The 15,966-nt window shown below is 46.0% G+C and overlaps 1 protein-coding gene across 1 annotated transcript; it reads left to right on the forward strand.

Moving 5' to 3' along the window:
- Positions 1 to 10,017: 10,017 nt before the first annotated feature.
- On the forward strand, positions 10,018 to 14,169 carry LOC148838718 (mRNA decay activator protein ZFP36L1-like). The gene is made up of 2 exons (XM_088912242.1): positions 10,018 to 10,213; positions 11,632 to 14,169. The coding sequence occupies exons 1-2, from the start codon at positions 10,160 to 10,162 to the stop codon at positions 12,709 to 12,711; spliced, it is 1,134 nt and encodes a 377-aa protein (XP_088768368.1). The 5' UTR covers positions 10,018 to 10,159; the 3' UTR covers positions 12,712 to 14,169.
- The last annotated feature ends 1,797 nt before the right edge of the window (positions 14,170 to 15,966 follow it).

Genomic DNA, 15,966 nt, shown 5'->3' on the forward strand with positions numbered 1-15,966 from the left:
TCTTCCCCTCAAATGAAATAATATCATATAACAGGGCTGTCTCTGCTGTCCATTCAAGCACGAGGACAAAGCCTACAGCCCTATAGGCTGGCAATACTATAGCAGTTATTGAACATATGTAATAACTACCACAATGGTGAAAAGCATTATTTCCTAATGTCTGATGGCCTGATGTCGCCTGGGTAATTTTCCACTGCTCTGGGGCAAGGGTATTGTTTACAGAGAGGGTAGATGGTTCACATTCTCTTTATGATTCCAGTGTTCGAATTTCTCCTCCAGTTTCAACTATTGTAATAATTTTCATTAGCTCCAAAGTCACGGTGGGTCAGGATGGAAAGGGTACGCTTCTCGAGTTAAGCATTTTTCTATTTGCAAAACTAAAAAAATATATAAATTGCGGAATTATGTCCGTATTGATTTTTTTTTTGTTTGTTTGCGGTTGTGAGCTGCTGGTGATTGTGAACGGCACGATTAAAACGGTGAGACGTAAGAAAATATGGGAAGTGGAACGGTGAGCGAGAAAGGGGATTCTTGGATAAATGCAATCTCTGTTGCAGCTTCAGCACTTTTTTTCATTGCGAACAATGCAGACTTGTCTAGGAGGAGTGCCAAATCACTTCAAAAAGAAATAAGCCAAGGCTCTTTCTGTGAATATTGGAGAGAGGAAAGGCATTAATGCTTTTGATAGTGCTTCAAAAAGATGGCACATTTTATTTGGAATTCTTGCTACTGCTTGTGAAGAATGAATCTTCTTTTGTTTTCATTTTTTATGAACTCAAACTTATTTTATCAACACTTTTTAAATTGTCTTCCTAGTGTTTTACATGTTCAAGACACCGCCATTGCCAGGAAATGTGAATCATACTCATTTTGACAGACAGACACTTCATGAGAGGTCATGTGAACAAAAGTACATTGATGTGCAGGACTGTGCCAGCGCTGTTTGTCTTACTGGCTGCTGCTCCCTGATTTCATGCTTCCATTTGCTGGGACTGTTTGTTTGGCCTCCCGGTGGCAGGTCTGTTTTAAATTCGTTTGCAGGTGAGGGACTGCACACCCCTCTGTGTTATCTCACCACAGGGGACGGTGTGCAGTGGCGTGGGGCAGGAGGTGGAGCACGTTTTTATTTCCATGCTAATGCCTATTTGTCCTCATTAGGGATAATTAATAGAGAGGCCTCATGGAGACTCTGCAGCAGAGGCCAGAAAGAAAGTAAAGCATTCCTGCAAGTTGACTAAAGTTGTCAACAATGTGGCTTTGTTCCTTGTGCCTGGAAAAAGGCTTCAGAGATCATGTTCTTACCTCTGCTTTAGTTGTATTCTTCTGTATCTCCTCTTGTTGTTGGTTTTTTTTTGCATTGCATGAACTTCTAAACAACTTTAGCTCCTTTCAGCTAAACTGAAAATGTTAATAACTTCCAAAGCAGCCCCCAAATGGGCGCTAGCTCGACGCTTGGTGAACCTGGCCATTGTGGCTTTCTGAGCTCTAATAATCCTTTTAGTTACACTTCTTTTGGAACTAAAAAAAAGAAAAACTTTAATCTAGGATTGCACCAAGAACACAGGATGAACAGGAAGGTGCACACCTTCGGCATAATTAGAAACCCTCACGTCCAGAACATTATTGGATAAAGCAGGAGAAATGTCTTCCTTTGCAATAAATTCACTGGGTTTTTATGACACATTAGTGAAAACAGGACTAAACAGAATATCTAAACCCCAGGGTTTAAAAATGTTTTATTTTTCATTTTAAGGACATTGCATTTACTCCGAAAATGGCTGCATTCACACTGAAACTTAAAAACTGCAGGAGGAAGTTACTTTAATTTATCCTGCATTTGCAGCGGTAAGTAACTAGATCTGAATTCCAAGGAGCTGAACTCTTTTGTAACAACCACAGCTGCAGTGTGAAGCAGCCTGCACTGTGGTCAAGCCGGTGGTGTTAAGGACAAGAGCAGACACGCAGTGTGTCTAACACTTTCAGTCTGAGCAGCTGCTCTGGCAGTGCTTCCGGACAGACAATCCCCTCCCCTCCTTTTTCCAATATGTTCCTGGAAGCACCCGATCACCTCCGAAGGAATTTTTGCCACGGTGCCTCCTAATGCGTCCAGGCTGTATCTGGAATTCATTTCTTTCCCAATTGCGCTCAAAAGAAAATATCACCAGTTCCCAGGTCTTAATGAAACCGTTCCTTTTCGAAGTCCAGACCATAAAGGGCGCCGTTAACTTTTTGTTCTCGATTTTTTTTTCTTTATACTTTCTGCCAACATGGATGAATTTGCCAAGTCAGGGAGGTGCACTGACGCAGCTTCTGCATGTAAGTAGATTTCCCCCAGAACCAAAGCCATTAATCGGTCAAACAAGTAAGTGCTGCCAGCATGATGCACAAGCTGCAGTGTGCAGTTGTGTTCAGTTCTGCTGACTTGTTTGCCTGGTGGTATAGCTGATAAAAAGATCATTTGATCGCTGTGATGAGGAACTTTTAAAACTAGCACAATCCCTTCCTTTGTCCCCAGTGAGTACAGAACCATGGGCAGTGTTATGAGACAGTCTATGGCCTGGTGCAGCCTTCAGTGATACTGCTTATTCTACATTTGTTCCACCCTTCTGCAGCAGTTCCCTGCAACATGCAGTGGCATCATGCTGACCTGTTTGAAAATCCAGTGCATTCGAATTTGCAGTTCTAGCTAATGAACCCTTAGCTTTTTTGGTCCTTCAGCTTTAACCCCAGAGGTCATTGCTTTCTGATTGATTTTGAGATATTCTGTCAACGGGAAGATGACTAGTGAGACACTTCAGGAAGTGAGGTATTAGCTGCTTGGTTTGGCCAGTCTGGGTTTGAGCCTTTGATCTCCCAGCTCTGTGTCATCCCACATTCCCGGCAGAGATCTTTTCACTTCCAAGACTCTAGTGTCTTTTGGTTTTGGTCTTTCAGGATGTTGTGCTTTGGCTTTGAGTTGCTGTTCGATTTTCTGGTTCATTTTTTCCAAGAAACTCCTTCTGGAGTTATTAAGTAAGTGAGCAATTCCATGAACAGCAACTGTGGATGCCCTGTTGTGTTCCACAAACAAGAGAAAACCAACTAGGAAACTGGAATGAAACCGGAAGTTGTCTCCTGGTTCTTAGCAAATAACCACCTAACATTTACTTCCCTGGGAGAACACCACTGAATACATCTGACAAACTATTGTTCCCGTTCAAGATTTTCCTGACATTTTCCAAACACATCATCTGCTGAGATTTAAGCCCTTGTCAAGTCAAGCAAATATTTGAGTGCCAGAGGCGGGCAAAACATGTGTTTCTCTTTCTTGTAGCTGGCTTCAGCAGAACTACAAGCATTTATGTTCTGCCTTTAGGCCAGATTTTTCCAACCCTGATCCTAGAGAGCACTAATCTGGATATCCTTACAGGTCACACTAAATCACCTGTTATTTAAAAATGGGGAAAATGTGTTTAAACAGTCAATTAAGCCAGTAGCCTTTCATTGAAGGAACGCTAGTCCTTGAGGGCTCAAAGATATTCTGATTTTTGTTCCAAATGATCTCTACTTTATTTAACACACCACAGGTTCAATTAAGGATCATAGTTCATTTCTTCCAGGCCTTCAGAAAATGATTTTTTTAAAGGCTGTCTATAAAAACATCTGGACTGAGGCTTCACCAGGACCAGGTTTAGAAAGACTTGTGCTTCGGACAGTAATTACAACCATGGCCATTTAGTGATGTTTTTAGAATGTGATTTTCAAGTAATTGGCTAAAAAGGAAAACCTGCCTAACCACATCAGTATTGACTAAACTTATAACAACTCCCTAGCATTTTTAACTTTTAAGTCGCTGAGTGTCTTTTTATCAGGTTTTAAAACAGTAGGCGATGCTTGGTACATCATGAACCTTTCATAAGGTGTGCTATGTTATAAAAAACATAACACCGATCAGAAATAGTGTTGTAATATTCAGGTCTTTGTCTCGTTCAGCATTTGCGAGCAGTCTTTGAAGCTCCACATGAGATGACGTTTGAAACGAATTCGCTGGCGAAATCTCACTGATGTGGTTTTTGCAGGAGTCAGAAAGAGGCTCTGAGTGCAGTTGCAGCATCCATGTTTCTGTGCGAAAGCATGTCTGTGGCCTTTTATCGGCAGAGGAGAAAATAAGATTTGCGCCTTTCGGTTTTACGTCATTGACCACAAAACTGAGTGAAAGCATCTCCCTCTTTCTGTCAAGAACGCTGCTTTCCGTTTTTTCCAGGGTGCTGTGATGCTCCATTTTACACGGGTTCTGCCTAACTGTGAGCGTAGCTGCGGTTGCCCTGCTTCTCAAGAGCTCCTGCCTTTGTTGTGATTCTGGATTTGGGAAGGGCTTCAGCCAACACTTTGTTTTCCAAACAGTCAAACAGTCCGAAACTTCCCATTTAGGATGGGGGTGGGGAGGTGGGGTGTTGGGGGAAGGGCAGAACTTTTGTTATTGTGTGTAAAACCCTTTTCCCCAGACAAAGCTAAGTAGGTAAGACAACCCAGGAAATCTTACTCCCCCACCCCTCCCCAACCGCCAACACTCACCCACAAACTCCTCTCTTCTGAAACATCACGTTAGAACAGTCTGCTGAGACCCTCTCACATTTTCCAAAACAACCTGCCAAAAGTCTGTTTACCACACTCTAATCGCCTTTAAGTAAACAGCCCCTCGGTCTCCCGAGCACTGGCACGTTTTCAGAGACTGAGGCTGGGGGAGGTCAGCATGTATTGTGAGAGATGCACCCGGAGCCTCTCCTTCTGACTGAAAGCTGTCAGTAAAAGTGTGAACATCTGGGTTATGAAAAAGTACAAGGCGCTGCCTCAAAAAGGCGATTGTCTGCGAAAGATTCAGTAATTCTCAGGGTGTTTATATTGACTTTGTTTTTTACTGTTTTCTGTTTGATATTGAAGGCATCCTAAACATTCTTGTTACTCTAATTGCATGAGGTGTAACTTTTTTTCCAACTGTCTCCGACATAATTTACAGGTCTTGAAAACAGAATCCCAACCATATTCGGGCTTTGGGCTCACGTGCTCACCTTTGACTTTGCAGCAGAAAGGTGAAATTTGAATCGTGTCCTCCAGATGCATGAGACGAGGGAGGAGAAAAGAAATTAGACTACAGTTCATTTTAAAATGAACAACGCTGCATAAATCATACCCATGTATCAAATTGTCTACCACACATATAGCAGGTCCCGTTAAGTAAGCTTTGGGTGGCCGTTCTTTTCAAAGGCTGCTCTGCTTGTTAAGATATCAGTGGTCAAATCAATGAGCCGGTATGTGTGTGCATGATATTCAGGTTCTGTATTATTGGAAAGCTTGAAAAGCAGTCTTGAACTAAGTCTTTCTGCTTCACAAGTCCTGGCTACCTTCCCAACCACAAAGTACTTTAATTATTTTCCAAGTTTTAGAGCTCTGCTCCAACAATCGGTCAAATGACAAAACCGAGGGACTTTTTTTTCCCCTCTTTTCCTTCATTCTTCTTTGTAAGTTTGTGTAGCTGCTAATTGTTGAGGTCTACAATACAAACGCTTATGTCAGCTACTCCTTGAGTGCTCTTGTGTCACGACAAGCCTCTTAGTGTGATGACATTTTGCTCCCTGGCCTCTTCTCCCTCTCTTTAGGACTTTATTTTTTTCTGCAACAAAGGAAGGTGCCTTGTTAGGGCTCAGCTCACTGTGGAATTGAAAAAAACAAACCCTCAATGCACTAACAAGCTCCTTCTGCTGCTGGTAATGAAATGACTCTATTTCGGGGAGAAGTTCAAAGTATAGCGCGGCCTTCTCTTTACCCAGAAGATCACTCTCATGTTTACTAGGTAGTATTTTTAAGTATTTTATATTTACCCTCTTTTATTTCCTGTTCAAGAATCCTTTGCTGAAAGTCATATGGTGTGTCTTTAGATCTTTTTGGATAAACATCGTTGGTTTTACTTTATTTTTTAATTTTAGACTTTGTGATTTTTCTTTGTTTCCCCAGTTTAAATGTGCACCCGACTGGGAGAGAGTGAGTCACGCAGACATGCTCCTCTGGTGTGCCTGCTTGCAGAGCCCTTTGACATTTGACATGCTGCTAACTCCCTCCACCGTGCCCTTCCAGAGAAGCAATGCCTAGGGGAGAGGCACACGTCTCGCTGAAGTCGCCCACTAGGCAAGGGAGTCTCTGATTGCTGGAAAATTAAGAAAGCCCTGGTGGACTGGTGCTGTGGTGGTGCCCAGCCAGCTGTATACCATCACGTCGAGAATCAGTTACCCAGTGTCCTGGCTGAGAGTGGAACCTCATGACTGACATCTGGCATGTAGGCTTTTACTTAGTGAGTTACCTAGGAATCCCCTGACGTATCTTCCTCTCAATTCTACTTAGAACTAGAATTATGAATTAAAGTTCATTTAGTCTGCACTTGCCTGGGTCTATTTTGCAGTAGTCTGAATATACAAACTTTGACACTCCCACAGGTCACACATTAACAACACAGCACAATAGGCTTCCATTAGCAGTAGTAACCTGGTGCTGGAGAGGATATATTTCAGGGTACTGTGGAGGCTTTTTAAAGTAAAACTTTTTTTTTGTTGTTCCGGTCACTTTTCTTTGTAAATGCCTTCCTTTCAAATAGTGAGATATTTTATAACAATGGGTGCTTTTAAAGTGTAACATAAAAAAAGGGGTCCACCATTAGCATTTTGTATTGTAGTTTGCAGGTTCTTAACATGTTGCGATATTTGGCAGAATTAAATCTCTATTCTTCTATCGTTCTCCGGCTAGTGTTGAGATGCTGGCTTGATATGAATAATATGGCACTGAAGTATTGGCACTAAGTATCGGTCACTGGTGCGACCTCGTGTTGTTTTTCCACACCTTGACATCAAAGCCTCTGCACTTCACACACTGGACAGCTCTCTCACGTCTTCTGTCTGGGCAATGTCACCAAACGGGGCCCTGCAAAAACACGGCCACAGGCGTCACATGTTCACAGTTTGCCCCTGTTGATGGCTTAATGATGTGTGTTTGTCTTCTCGCCCTTCAGCCAGCTCAAAGCAGAGCACGTCCAACTGCCCGTCAATTAAAGCCATTTGAATGTTTCATGGGTTCTGTCAGCACCTCTGCTCTCCATCAAAGGCCTCGTACCCAGGAAATCCTGGCTGTTTGCAGCTCTCGGTGCTGATCACATGTGGCCCACAGCAGAGTGTCTGGCAGAGTGGCTCTCCTGCTGGACCTGTGAGTTGTCAGACACATCTGCTCTGCTGTACTCGGGTGTCAGCACCTCTGTGATAAGAGGAAAGGCTCTTTTTGCTATTTTCTGTCCAGTGTTGTGAAGGGACACAAAACCCCATCTCTGTGCCTGTGAACAAGTTTCAAACATCTTCCCCAGTGGAGCGATCCTGGAGCTGTGTGTTGATGGGGGTTGTGCTGCTGTGTTCTGGAGGACTTCTGTTTTGTGCTGTTTTAAACCCTTGTGACGCGCTGTTGTCTGATGCAGCCAGAGCATTTGTGTATCATGCATCAAAACATCCATGCATGAGGACGATATTTCTGCAGCTGTCATAAGATATTGTGAAACCGGACAGTTTCACTCATGCTGTTTTTGATGTGGAATGTCTGTCGCCATAGTACAGTGTTTGAATGTCATGATGCCTATGCAGAGGCTGCTGTTAGGAGGCAAACCTGATATTACATTCATATGGTTTTGGGGGGGGAGGGGTTGCTTACTCACAGTCTGTTCCTGCTGGATTGCGCAGTCCTGTACCACAAGATCACAGTGTCATTCCAGGGGCCTTCAGAAAGATTGTGGAGGGCTGGCAACACGAAGATAAATACACAAAATTCATTGTTTCAGGTAGGCAGGATGTGAGTGTGGCCCTAACAAAAATGCTAGGTGAGACTTACTAGAGAGATATCTTACTTAATCAGTTGAAGATTTAATTAATATAGTATTTTAAGAGACTTAAAAATGCCACACATTTGCCAGTACTTGACTTCAGAGTGGCGTGCTGAGCTCTCTCTGATTTTCGGTTCGATGTGCACTGTTTCCCCAACTGAATCCTCATCAGCACAAACTCTGAGAGTGAGAGTAAAAGGGCTAGGCAGCTCTTTGTGTTTGATTTCCAGCACATGTGCTCAAACAGTAAGAGAGTGACAAGTCAGACGGAGACAGGCGGAGAGATGACGCTGGGGTTAAAAGTAAGAAGACGTCTGGCCCGGGGAAGTTAAAGCCTGAGAAAGTAACACAGGGTTTCAGGGTGACTGGTCACTGGGACATTCCCTGCTTTTATGCACTATTTAGTAACACTGCGTTTCTGATTAATTATTGAGACCAGCTGGGCCGGTTCCTGCCATTCTGACAAAACCCATCTGTCTGTAGATGTGTGGAGGGGCAGCCATGTGGAGCTGTGCTCAGGGTTCTGGACCCGGAACTGGAGACGTGTAAATCCCAGGTGAGACAGTGCTGCTGTACCCCTGAGCAAGCAGCTTTGCCCCAACAGCTCTGGTGAAATTCCCAGCTGTATTAGTGCAACTGGATTAAAGATTTGGATTAAAGCTTCAGCCAGAAAAAAAATAGTAAGTTAGTTTATATGCAGTATATGTTGCATTGGTCTTAAATAGTAACTTGTGTACTTACTGTAAGTGCTTGATATCTCTTGTGAAACTAATGCAGCACACGGCGGCTTGAAACAACAGTTCTTCAGTATCATGGTCTTAAGCACATCTCAGCTTTTCTCTTTTACACTTTTAAACAGATAATTATCATTTAGCCGCGGAAAGCATAGAGGTCTTAGCTTGCAGTGTGTTTCTAGTCTCCAATTTTTATTTCAATCTTAGAAAACTGAAGTTTCATGGATTTCTCTTTTTGCAATGCCAATACCTCGCTCTCATCGTATGCCCAAGCTTCCGAGACAAGTATTCGTTGTTAAACACAGGACGAGCGAAGCAACCATCCGCAGTGATTTTAAACCCTTGTCAAGTGTGACGGCGTACATTTCCTGAGTGAGGGGGCACCGGTACAGTGGCTGTGGAGAGCAGGTCGCCCGACACGGTTATTCACTGTTTCAGTTTTCTCCGGGGCGAGCATCCGCTCACCACGCGGGTTGGGGACAGGGGGCGGTTTCCTAAAAAAGACCCACCTTAATAATAATCTGGGGGCCTTTAATAGGAGCCTTTTTCACACCTGCGGCAGTGAAGACGCACATACTGTACCAAACTAAAGAATATCGTCACTTGCTGTAACTGTCTTTCACAAATCTGAAACAAGCGATCGGTTTGCGGCAACCGGCATCTTTAAAGTCCTTTCTACGGATCGTAAAGGTTATGTCAACAGCTGGATCTTCGAACGTGCATTTTGACTTTCAGTATTAGTAGTTGTATTTTCAACAACTGATTGAGCGTCAGGCTCCACATTCCTGCTCCACCGCACTTCCTAAGTGACTGTTAGAAGTTCCTCCACAGCGCACTGCGCGGGTCTCTGCTGTACACTGGCGTGAAATTCTGGTTTCTGGACAGCGGCTGTGTCAAGTTAGCATTTTTTGCATGTCAATTATATATTTGTTTCATATGGTACGTTGTGCCCACAGTAGTATGTTCATGCCCTTTACCTCTACATAGGGGCTCCCAGTCTTGGTTATGGGGACCCCCACACCCGTTGGCTGAGGTGTCGTTTAGTATAACTGAACCCTTAGTCGAAATAGGATGAATAGGGACTAATTCGAACTAATCAGTTGTGTTCAGTTCCTAAACAGGCGGAGGTCGGCTCTTAACTCTTACGTTTCTTTAGTAAATGAATATGTCCGACTGTTTAATAAGGGGGAAAAACTTGCAAAAGTGGCAGTCAAGCATCATAATTCGTTCATTTCGGGATTTAATAAATGCAGGGGGGGGGGCTCGCCTGCCGGGAAAGCCGGCAGGTGCAGGGGGGGATCCCGGGTAAGGGGGTGAACACGGTCTAGCCGCGGAGGGGGAGGGCGGATGTTTAGGTGCGGGACTGCAGGCATTTCCGGTGGAGTAGGGATGGGGGCGTGGCCCCGCGAGCGGGCGCACACGGTTAAAACCACACGTGTTGCTCGGCGCTGTCAGAAGCTGTACGCCGAGGGGACGGCGGGGCCACGGCAAGCGGAGAGGGTTTGGCGACCGAGAGAGTGGCAGCGGACTGGCTAGGATGCCGTCGTACGTGTTCGCCCAGACTTTTGAGCGCGACGAAGTTTTGAGCAAGGTGGGAATGCTTATCCTCCACCCCCCCCCCCCTTTGACGTTCATCCGTCTGTGCTCCGGAGTGAGTGTAGAGGTAGAAGACTGGTGAGCACCGAGGCGGTGGTAGTGCAGTTACAGTATATGCCTGTGTGCAGGTGTGTGACCGGTGTCGTGTTTATCAACGGCGTTTCCCGTGGCGTGTGGGAAGGGCAGCACCGTTGCAAGAGAGCAACGGTAGTCGGTCAGCTTGTCCCGGTAAACAAACTGATACAGTTAACAAAAGGCGTGAGGACAGGTTAGAAGTTCAGAGAGATTGGTGAGAGACGGGTTGCGTTGCTGAAAATTTTTCCGACTTCTCAACATTTGGCATGATGTGTCCGAATTTCGTCCTGTTTCGTCAGTGCTTTGTGTAAGGATGGAAACGTTCTTCGACTTGTTCGAAACTCTAGATTCTTGGGCTGTCGTATTTCGTCGTGGTTGAATTACTCTAGAAGGTTGATACAAAAAAGTAACTGCGGCACGCTTTCTTATCGAAATATTGTTTTCTCTCATTCTCCGCTGAAAGCTTGTGCACTGTACACCGCTGACGTGTGACTCCTTCGTCTTTATCTGATCAACCGCGGTCATGAGTCACTTTTGCATTTTTACAAAACAGTTCCCAACAGAAAAAAAGTTCCAGTGCACTGTACATAAAATATGTTATTAAGGTTTGTAGATGTGATCACATCTACATACGCCTTAATATTAAGGCCCGGCGCGGACAGGCAATGCATTGAAAATCTGTAGTGTCTCCGGTGTGTGACCCAAGTTTGAGCCAGAACTGTAAAAAAACCCCACTCAGGTTTGACTGCAGTTGTCGCACTCCCCCGCTCCAGGAGGGCTGCTGGAGGTGTCCTGAGCTCTGCGCCCCACCCACCAATAACGTGAGACTTAGCGAGTGTCGGGGTTAAAGTTCACGGAGCTGTTGTTTATTTGATATCTTTGTACTGCATCCGGACTTTCTGAGCTGTGTAACATTTCTCTCCATAACCCCCCCCCCCCCCCCCCCCCCCCCGGAGTACGCGCTACCAAAACCTGGAACGCACGATTTAGTCTTTTTTTCAGACCTCTTGCAGGATGTTTAAACTTCCGTTTTCAGTCTTGAAGTTCCAGCTGTGAGTCCAAATGCGGGGGAGTATCATTCCTTTAAGCAGGGTTAAATCAGTGGACGGTGTTCTGGCACATCAGTTTTTTTTATTTTTAGCCCTTTGTAAATCAGAATACAGGACTTGCAGCGAACTTGATCACGGTTCAAGCTTGTTGCTGATTGGCCCCCTTTTTCCTCCTCCGTCCATGTGATTGCATGATGTATAGCAGGGGGGTCCCGTTTCTGGCTGCTGGACTCACCGAGCCACTCTAACGCTGCTAATGGTGGACGGTCTCTCTGCTGCTCTCTTCCAGACGTTCTGCAGCCTGGACCTCCGAGATCACACCGGTGGCTTGGCGCCAGACGCGAAAGCAGTGGGCTTCAGGCGTGCCCAGGCGGCCTGTCTGTCACCTGTCCCAGGCCCCCTCTCTGCGGAGGAGTCGGCCAGCCCGTTTCCGAGAGCCGGCCTGTGGGGTAAGATCCCAGAGAGACCCCCTCCCGCCAGCTGGGGCCACGCGTCCTTCTGGGGGGACCGCACGGCCGGCCCGGCGGAGGCGGACGGCGGCGGTCTGGGGTGGCCGTGCCCTGACGCCGCCCCCGCCAAGCGCCCGCCAGCTGCGCCCGGCTGTCCCCTCTCGTCCCGCTACAAAACGGAGCTGTGCCGCACCTTCGAGGAGAGTGGTGGCGTCTGCAAGTACGGCGCCAAGTGCCAGTTCGCCCACGGCCCCGAGGAGCTGCGCGACCTCAGCCGCCACCCCAAATACAAGACGGAGCGCTGCCGCACCTTCCACACAGTTGGCATCTGCCCGTATGGGACGCGGTGTCACTTCGTGCACAACGCGGAGGAGGAGCAGCAGCAGCAGCAGCAGCGCCAGGCGCGGGACCAGGCAGCCTGCCGTCGCCGGCCGCCCCCGCTGAAACAGAGCGTCAGCTTCGCCGGGTTCCCCTCCGCGTTCCAGCCCCACGAGACCCCCGCCCTCCTACCCAGGGGGAGCTCCGCCTCTCCTCCCGGGTCGTGCGGGGTCCCCGAGCTGCTCTCCCCCACCTTCCCGGAACACGAGGCCTTCCCCGTCTTCAGCGACCTGGGCCCGGACCTGGGCCTGCACTTCCTGCCCTCCGCCGACGCCGGCGGCGCCTTCCGCGTGGCAGGCTGCGGCTCCGCGTCGTCGGACGACGGGTTCCTGCGCCAGCCCCCGTTTGCCAGCCTGGCCCCGGGCTCGAGGAGCATGTCGGCCACCTCCCTGTCCGACCACGAGGGGGGCTCGGGCAGCTCGGCCAGCAGCCTCAGTGGCTCGGACACCTCGGTCTTCGAGTGCTTCGGCCGCAGGCTGCCCATATTCAGCCAGCTGTCGGTCCCGGACGAGCGGCTCTCGAGCCCCGGCTTTGTCATCTAACTCCTGCCTTTCCTCCTTCGATCGCCAAGCGCGATCCACTTTGCTAGCAAAAGCAATGTTTTTTTTCCCCACATATTAAACGTTGGGTTGTATACTGTTGTATACCGACCGTTCTGTACTGTGAGGTGCTTCACATCTCGGTTATCGCTGCTTCAGCTTAATGCTCGACTTCGAGTTAATGTTGTGCAAAGGGATTGTTTCATGGGGCTCATTCAGACTCTGAGAAACTGACCTTCTGCGATGAGCACGGGCAGTGCTAGGAGCGCGTTTTTCACGGCGATCCTACTCGATCACCCCTGCTGCCTTGCAAAAGCCACTGTAACGAGTGATAATTTCCTGGATGTAACTCAGTGCCTTGTTAAGCTGAAGCAGATCGTGTAGCTGGAGTGAGGGGAGTGGAAAATGGTTTGAATCCTCTGTGAGGGCGTTGGGTGGGAGAACCAAAGAGAAAAAAAAAGTCCTCCTCTTTCTGCTGCCTTTTCTGCAGCTTTATTAGGAATTGACTTTCCTTTGTAACATATTCCCTATAAATTTGTAAGTTATAAGTTTCAGGGGGAAAAACAAGTTTTTTATGAATTTTTCTGTTCCTTAAACTTTTTTTTTAAGTGTGTTCGCCAGAGTCCTGTTGCCTTGAAAGTCGTGTTCTGAGGTGTTTGAAACTGTTCCAAAATGCCCAGCTGACTCTGCTAGTCCACAAGCATATTGTGAGACAGGCTGAATTGAATGTATAAGAGCCTGACGCACCGTAAGAGAGGTTAGTTTTTGTTGTGCTTCTTTCTCACTGCAGTGACGCAGCAGAGATAAGATTGCTCTCTGTGAAACCAAACCGTAGAAGTCAGTCAGTCTGCAGGCACTTGAATCAGTTTAATTTGGAGGGGGGTGGCTGTTGGTTTGGTTGACTAGTGAGTGTGCCATGTTTTTATTATAAGTCAAGCATTTTAAAAGAGTATTGTGTTGCATGTAAATAGAAAAATGGCGAGAGATGGAAAGGAAAATAAATGCTGTGTGCTGAGTTGTCATTAGGTATGGCACACCGCTGTCAATTTTTTTGTAACTTCTAAGAGAAGATAAAGTGCCTGATGTGATTTTTGTGGTGCTAATTTTTGTCTAAAAGTTTTATCTGCTAGTTAACTGTAGGTTTTCTAATATTTGCCTGAATGTCCTAACTGCAAAGCTACATCCCACAAGACTTGATGTGAGCTTCAGTAATTTTAAATTACAAACACCCATGTTGTTGATTTCTATACAATGTGATGTATGAACGTTGCTATTTGTATAGTTACTTTAGTGTTTAGTGTTGTAGTAACTTAATTAGTTTTATATTTATTTTAATATGTATTTATAGAGAACTTGCAGTATGTTTGGTCAAGTTTGTACTAAGTTAATATATTTGGTTTTTTGCATTTGTTTTTGTACTGCAAATAAACTTTTTTATAAGCCTAAACGTGCACACAGAAATTGTATGTGGCTAAATCTTTTTTTTTGTTGTTGTTGTCGTGCAAGACACATTTTGTTCAAGCTACTAATTTAAAAACTATGATTCATTAGTAGTTTTGATACCTGCGCAATTATTTTCTAAAAAAAAAAGTTTTAACTGTCTCATGTTAACTGAGAAGACCTCGGCAATCTCTGTTAAAACATCCCTTAATTGGCATTGATAAATGCAGTTAGTCATTTTCCCGGAAGCTGTGAAGACGCGCAGAGGTGAGCCATATAACTAAATACAGAGGTTTGAACACTCGAAGTAGTAAATATGCGTTAGTGCTGTGTCTATGACCTGAATGCGGAGGTCCATTCTGCCTGAGGCTGGGGGGCACTGCAGGGTGTGGATAAAGCTTGTGCTTCTTCCTTTTACAGGGAGAGGTCTTCGCTCTGCTCCTGAAGTTGTTTGAAGCTCTTGGAACAACTGTGAATATGAAGGGCAGGGGGAGCTGTGCATGAGCTGAACCAAGCAGTATCTGAGGCCTCCATCTAGAACAGTGCAGCACTCTGATGAGCGGACCAGCAACAGTTTGCACTCCAGCGTCTTCGCTTACGCTTCAACAAAACCCTCCCTCCTGCAACATCTCACCGCTAGGTCACGTTTTGTGTGCTTTTTCTTTACTGGTGAGAAGTGTGAGGGATGATAGTTCAGAGGCAGATTTCCTGAGCCATTCGGAGCCCTTAAGTTCCTTTTGGTGCGGTGCTGGTTCATTCACATACAGTGCTCATGTATAACCACTGAAACATGAGGCCCAAGATGATTTGGTGCTTCCATGTGAAATCGGGTTTCAGATGCTACCCCCTCCTCCAGACTGCTGTGGAAGGGGGTTGGGGTATTGAAATAGGAAACCTTTGCTGTTCTAATGGATGTACCGACGGGATGGATTTATATTCGGTTTTGCTCTATATAAACTGCGTAATGCCAAAGGAAGCTTTGCTGAGAGGAAAAAAACTGCAAACAACCAGACCATTACATTACAAACAGCTTCCCCTAACATGCACACCGCATGCTGAATATAAGTATCGGAGTAACACCCTAAAAGAATTAGTGAAGTTGGGAATTGGCAGCTTTGCATTTTATCCATGCCGGAATTTTGTATAACACAATATCATTTCGGAAGGAGTTACAAGCACGTCTGTTCGCAGGCTAACAGCGTACCTCCGAGAAGTTACCCTGAGAATGGATCGGGGACAACAGACCTACGTGGGGTTTTCGGTTTTCACCATTTATAAAAAAAAAAAACCCACACCTGATACCATTAAATGCGAGTCCGACTCAAAGGCTGTTTCTGTCGCTGTTATTAACACTATTTAACATGATGTAACTTAAGCAGCTGTTCGGAGGAATGTTACCCCCTTACTTGGCGAGTTCAAGCGCGCCAAAAAAAATAATACCCTCACTTTTTGATCGCCTCCAAGTCGTTTAATTACCCGAGTCATTAACCCCCCTCCCTCCCCTAGGCGGAGGTATAAACATAAATTAACCACCTGAACGCACACGCTCTTCGTTAAACTCCTAAATTAATCTTTTACGGGGGGGAAAAAGGGCTGTTTTGAATTTACTTCGCGGATTTAAAAGAGTTAAAATTCGCCAACAGTTCATCATTGTGAGTCAAAAGAGATTCTCTCGCATCGCTCCGAGAGCCTTTACAAAAGACGGGCCGCTTTCTCCCAGGCAGTCTCCTTTGAAACCGGAGCAGATGGCTGCATTCATCGAGACAGCGGGTGCGGGCATATGGCCGTTGAAGAAAGAGGTCTCCTTATTTATTTTAA

The sequence above is a fragment of the Atractosteus spatula genome, chromosome 3, assembly GCF_055471065.1.
Source record: "Atractosteus spatula isolate fAtrSpa1 chromosome 3, fAtrSpa1.hap1, whole genome shotgun sequence".
NCBI classification, from domain to species: Eukaryota; Metazoa; Chordata; class Actinopteri; order Semionotiformes; family Lepisosteidae; genus Atractosteus; species Atractosteus spatula.

Bases quoted from the DNA above. Each gene is read 5' to 3' on its own strand.
- LOC148838718 (XM_088912242.1), top strand. From the start codon at position 10,160: ATGCCGTCGTACGTGTTCGCCCAGACTTTTGAGCGCGACGAAGTTTTG. The intron at 10,214-11,631 runs GTGGGAATGCTT...GCTCTCTTCCAG, and splicing joins GCGACGAAGTTTTGAGCAAG to ACGTTCTGCAGCCTGGACCT.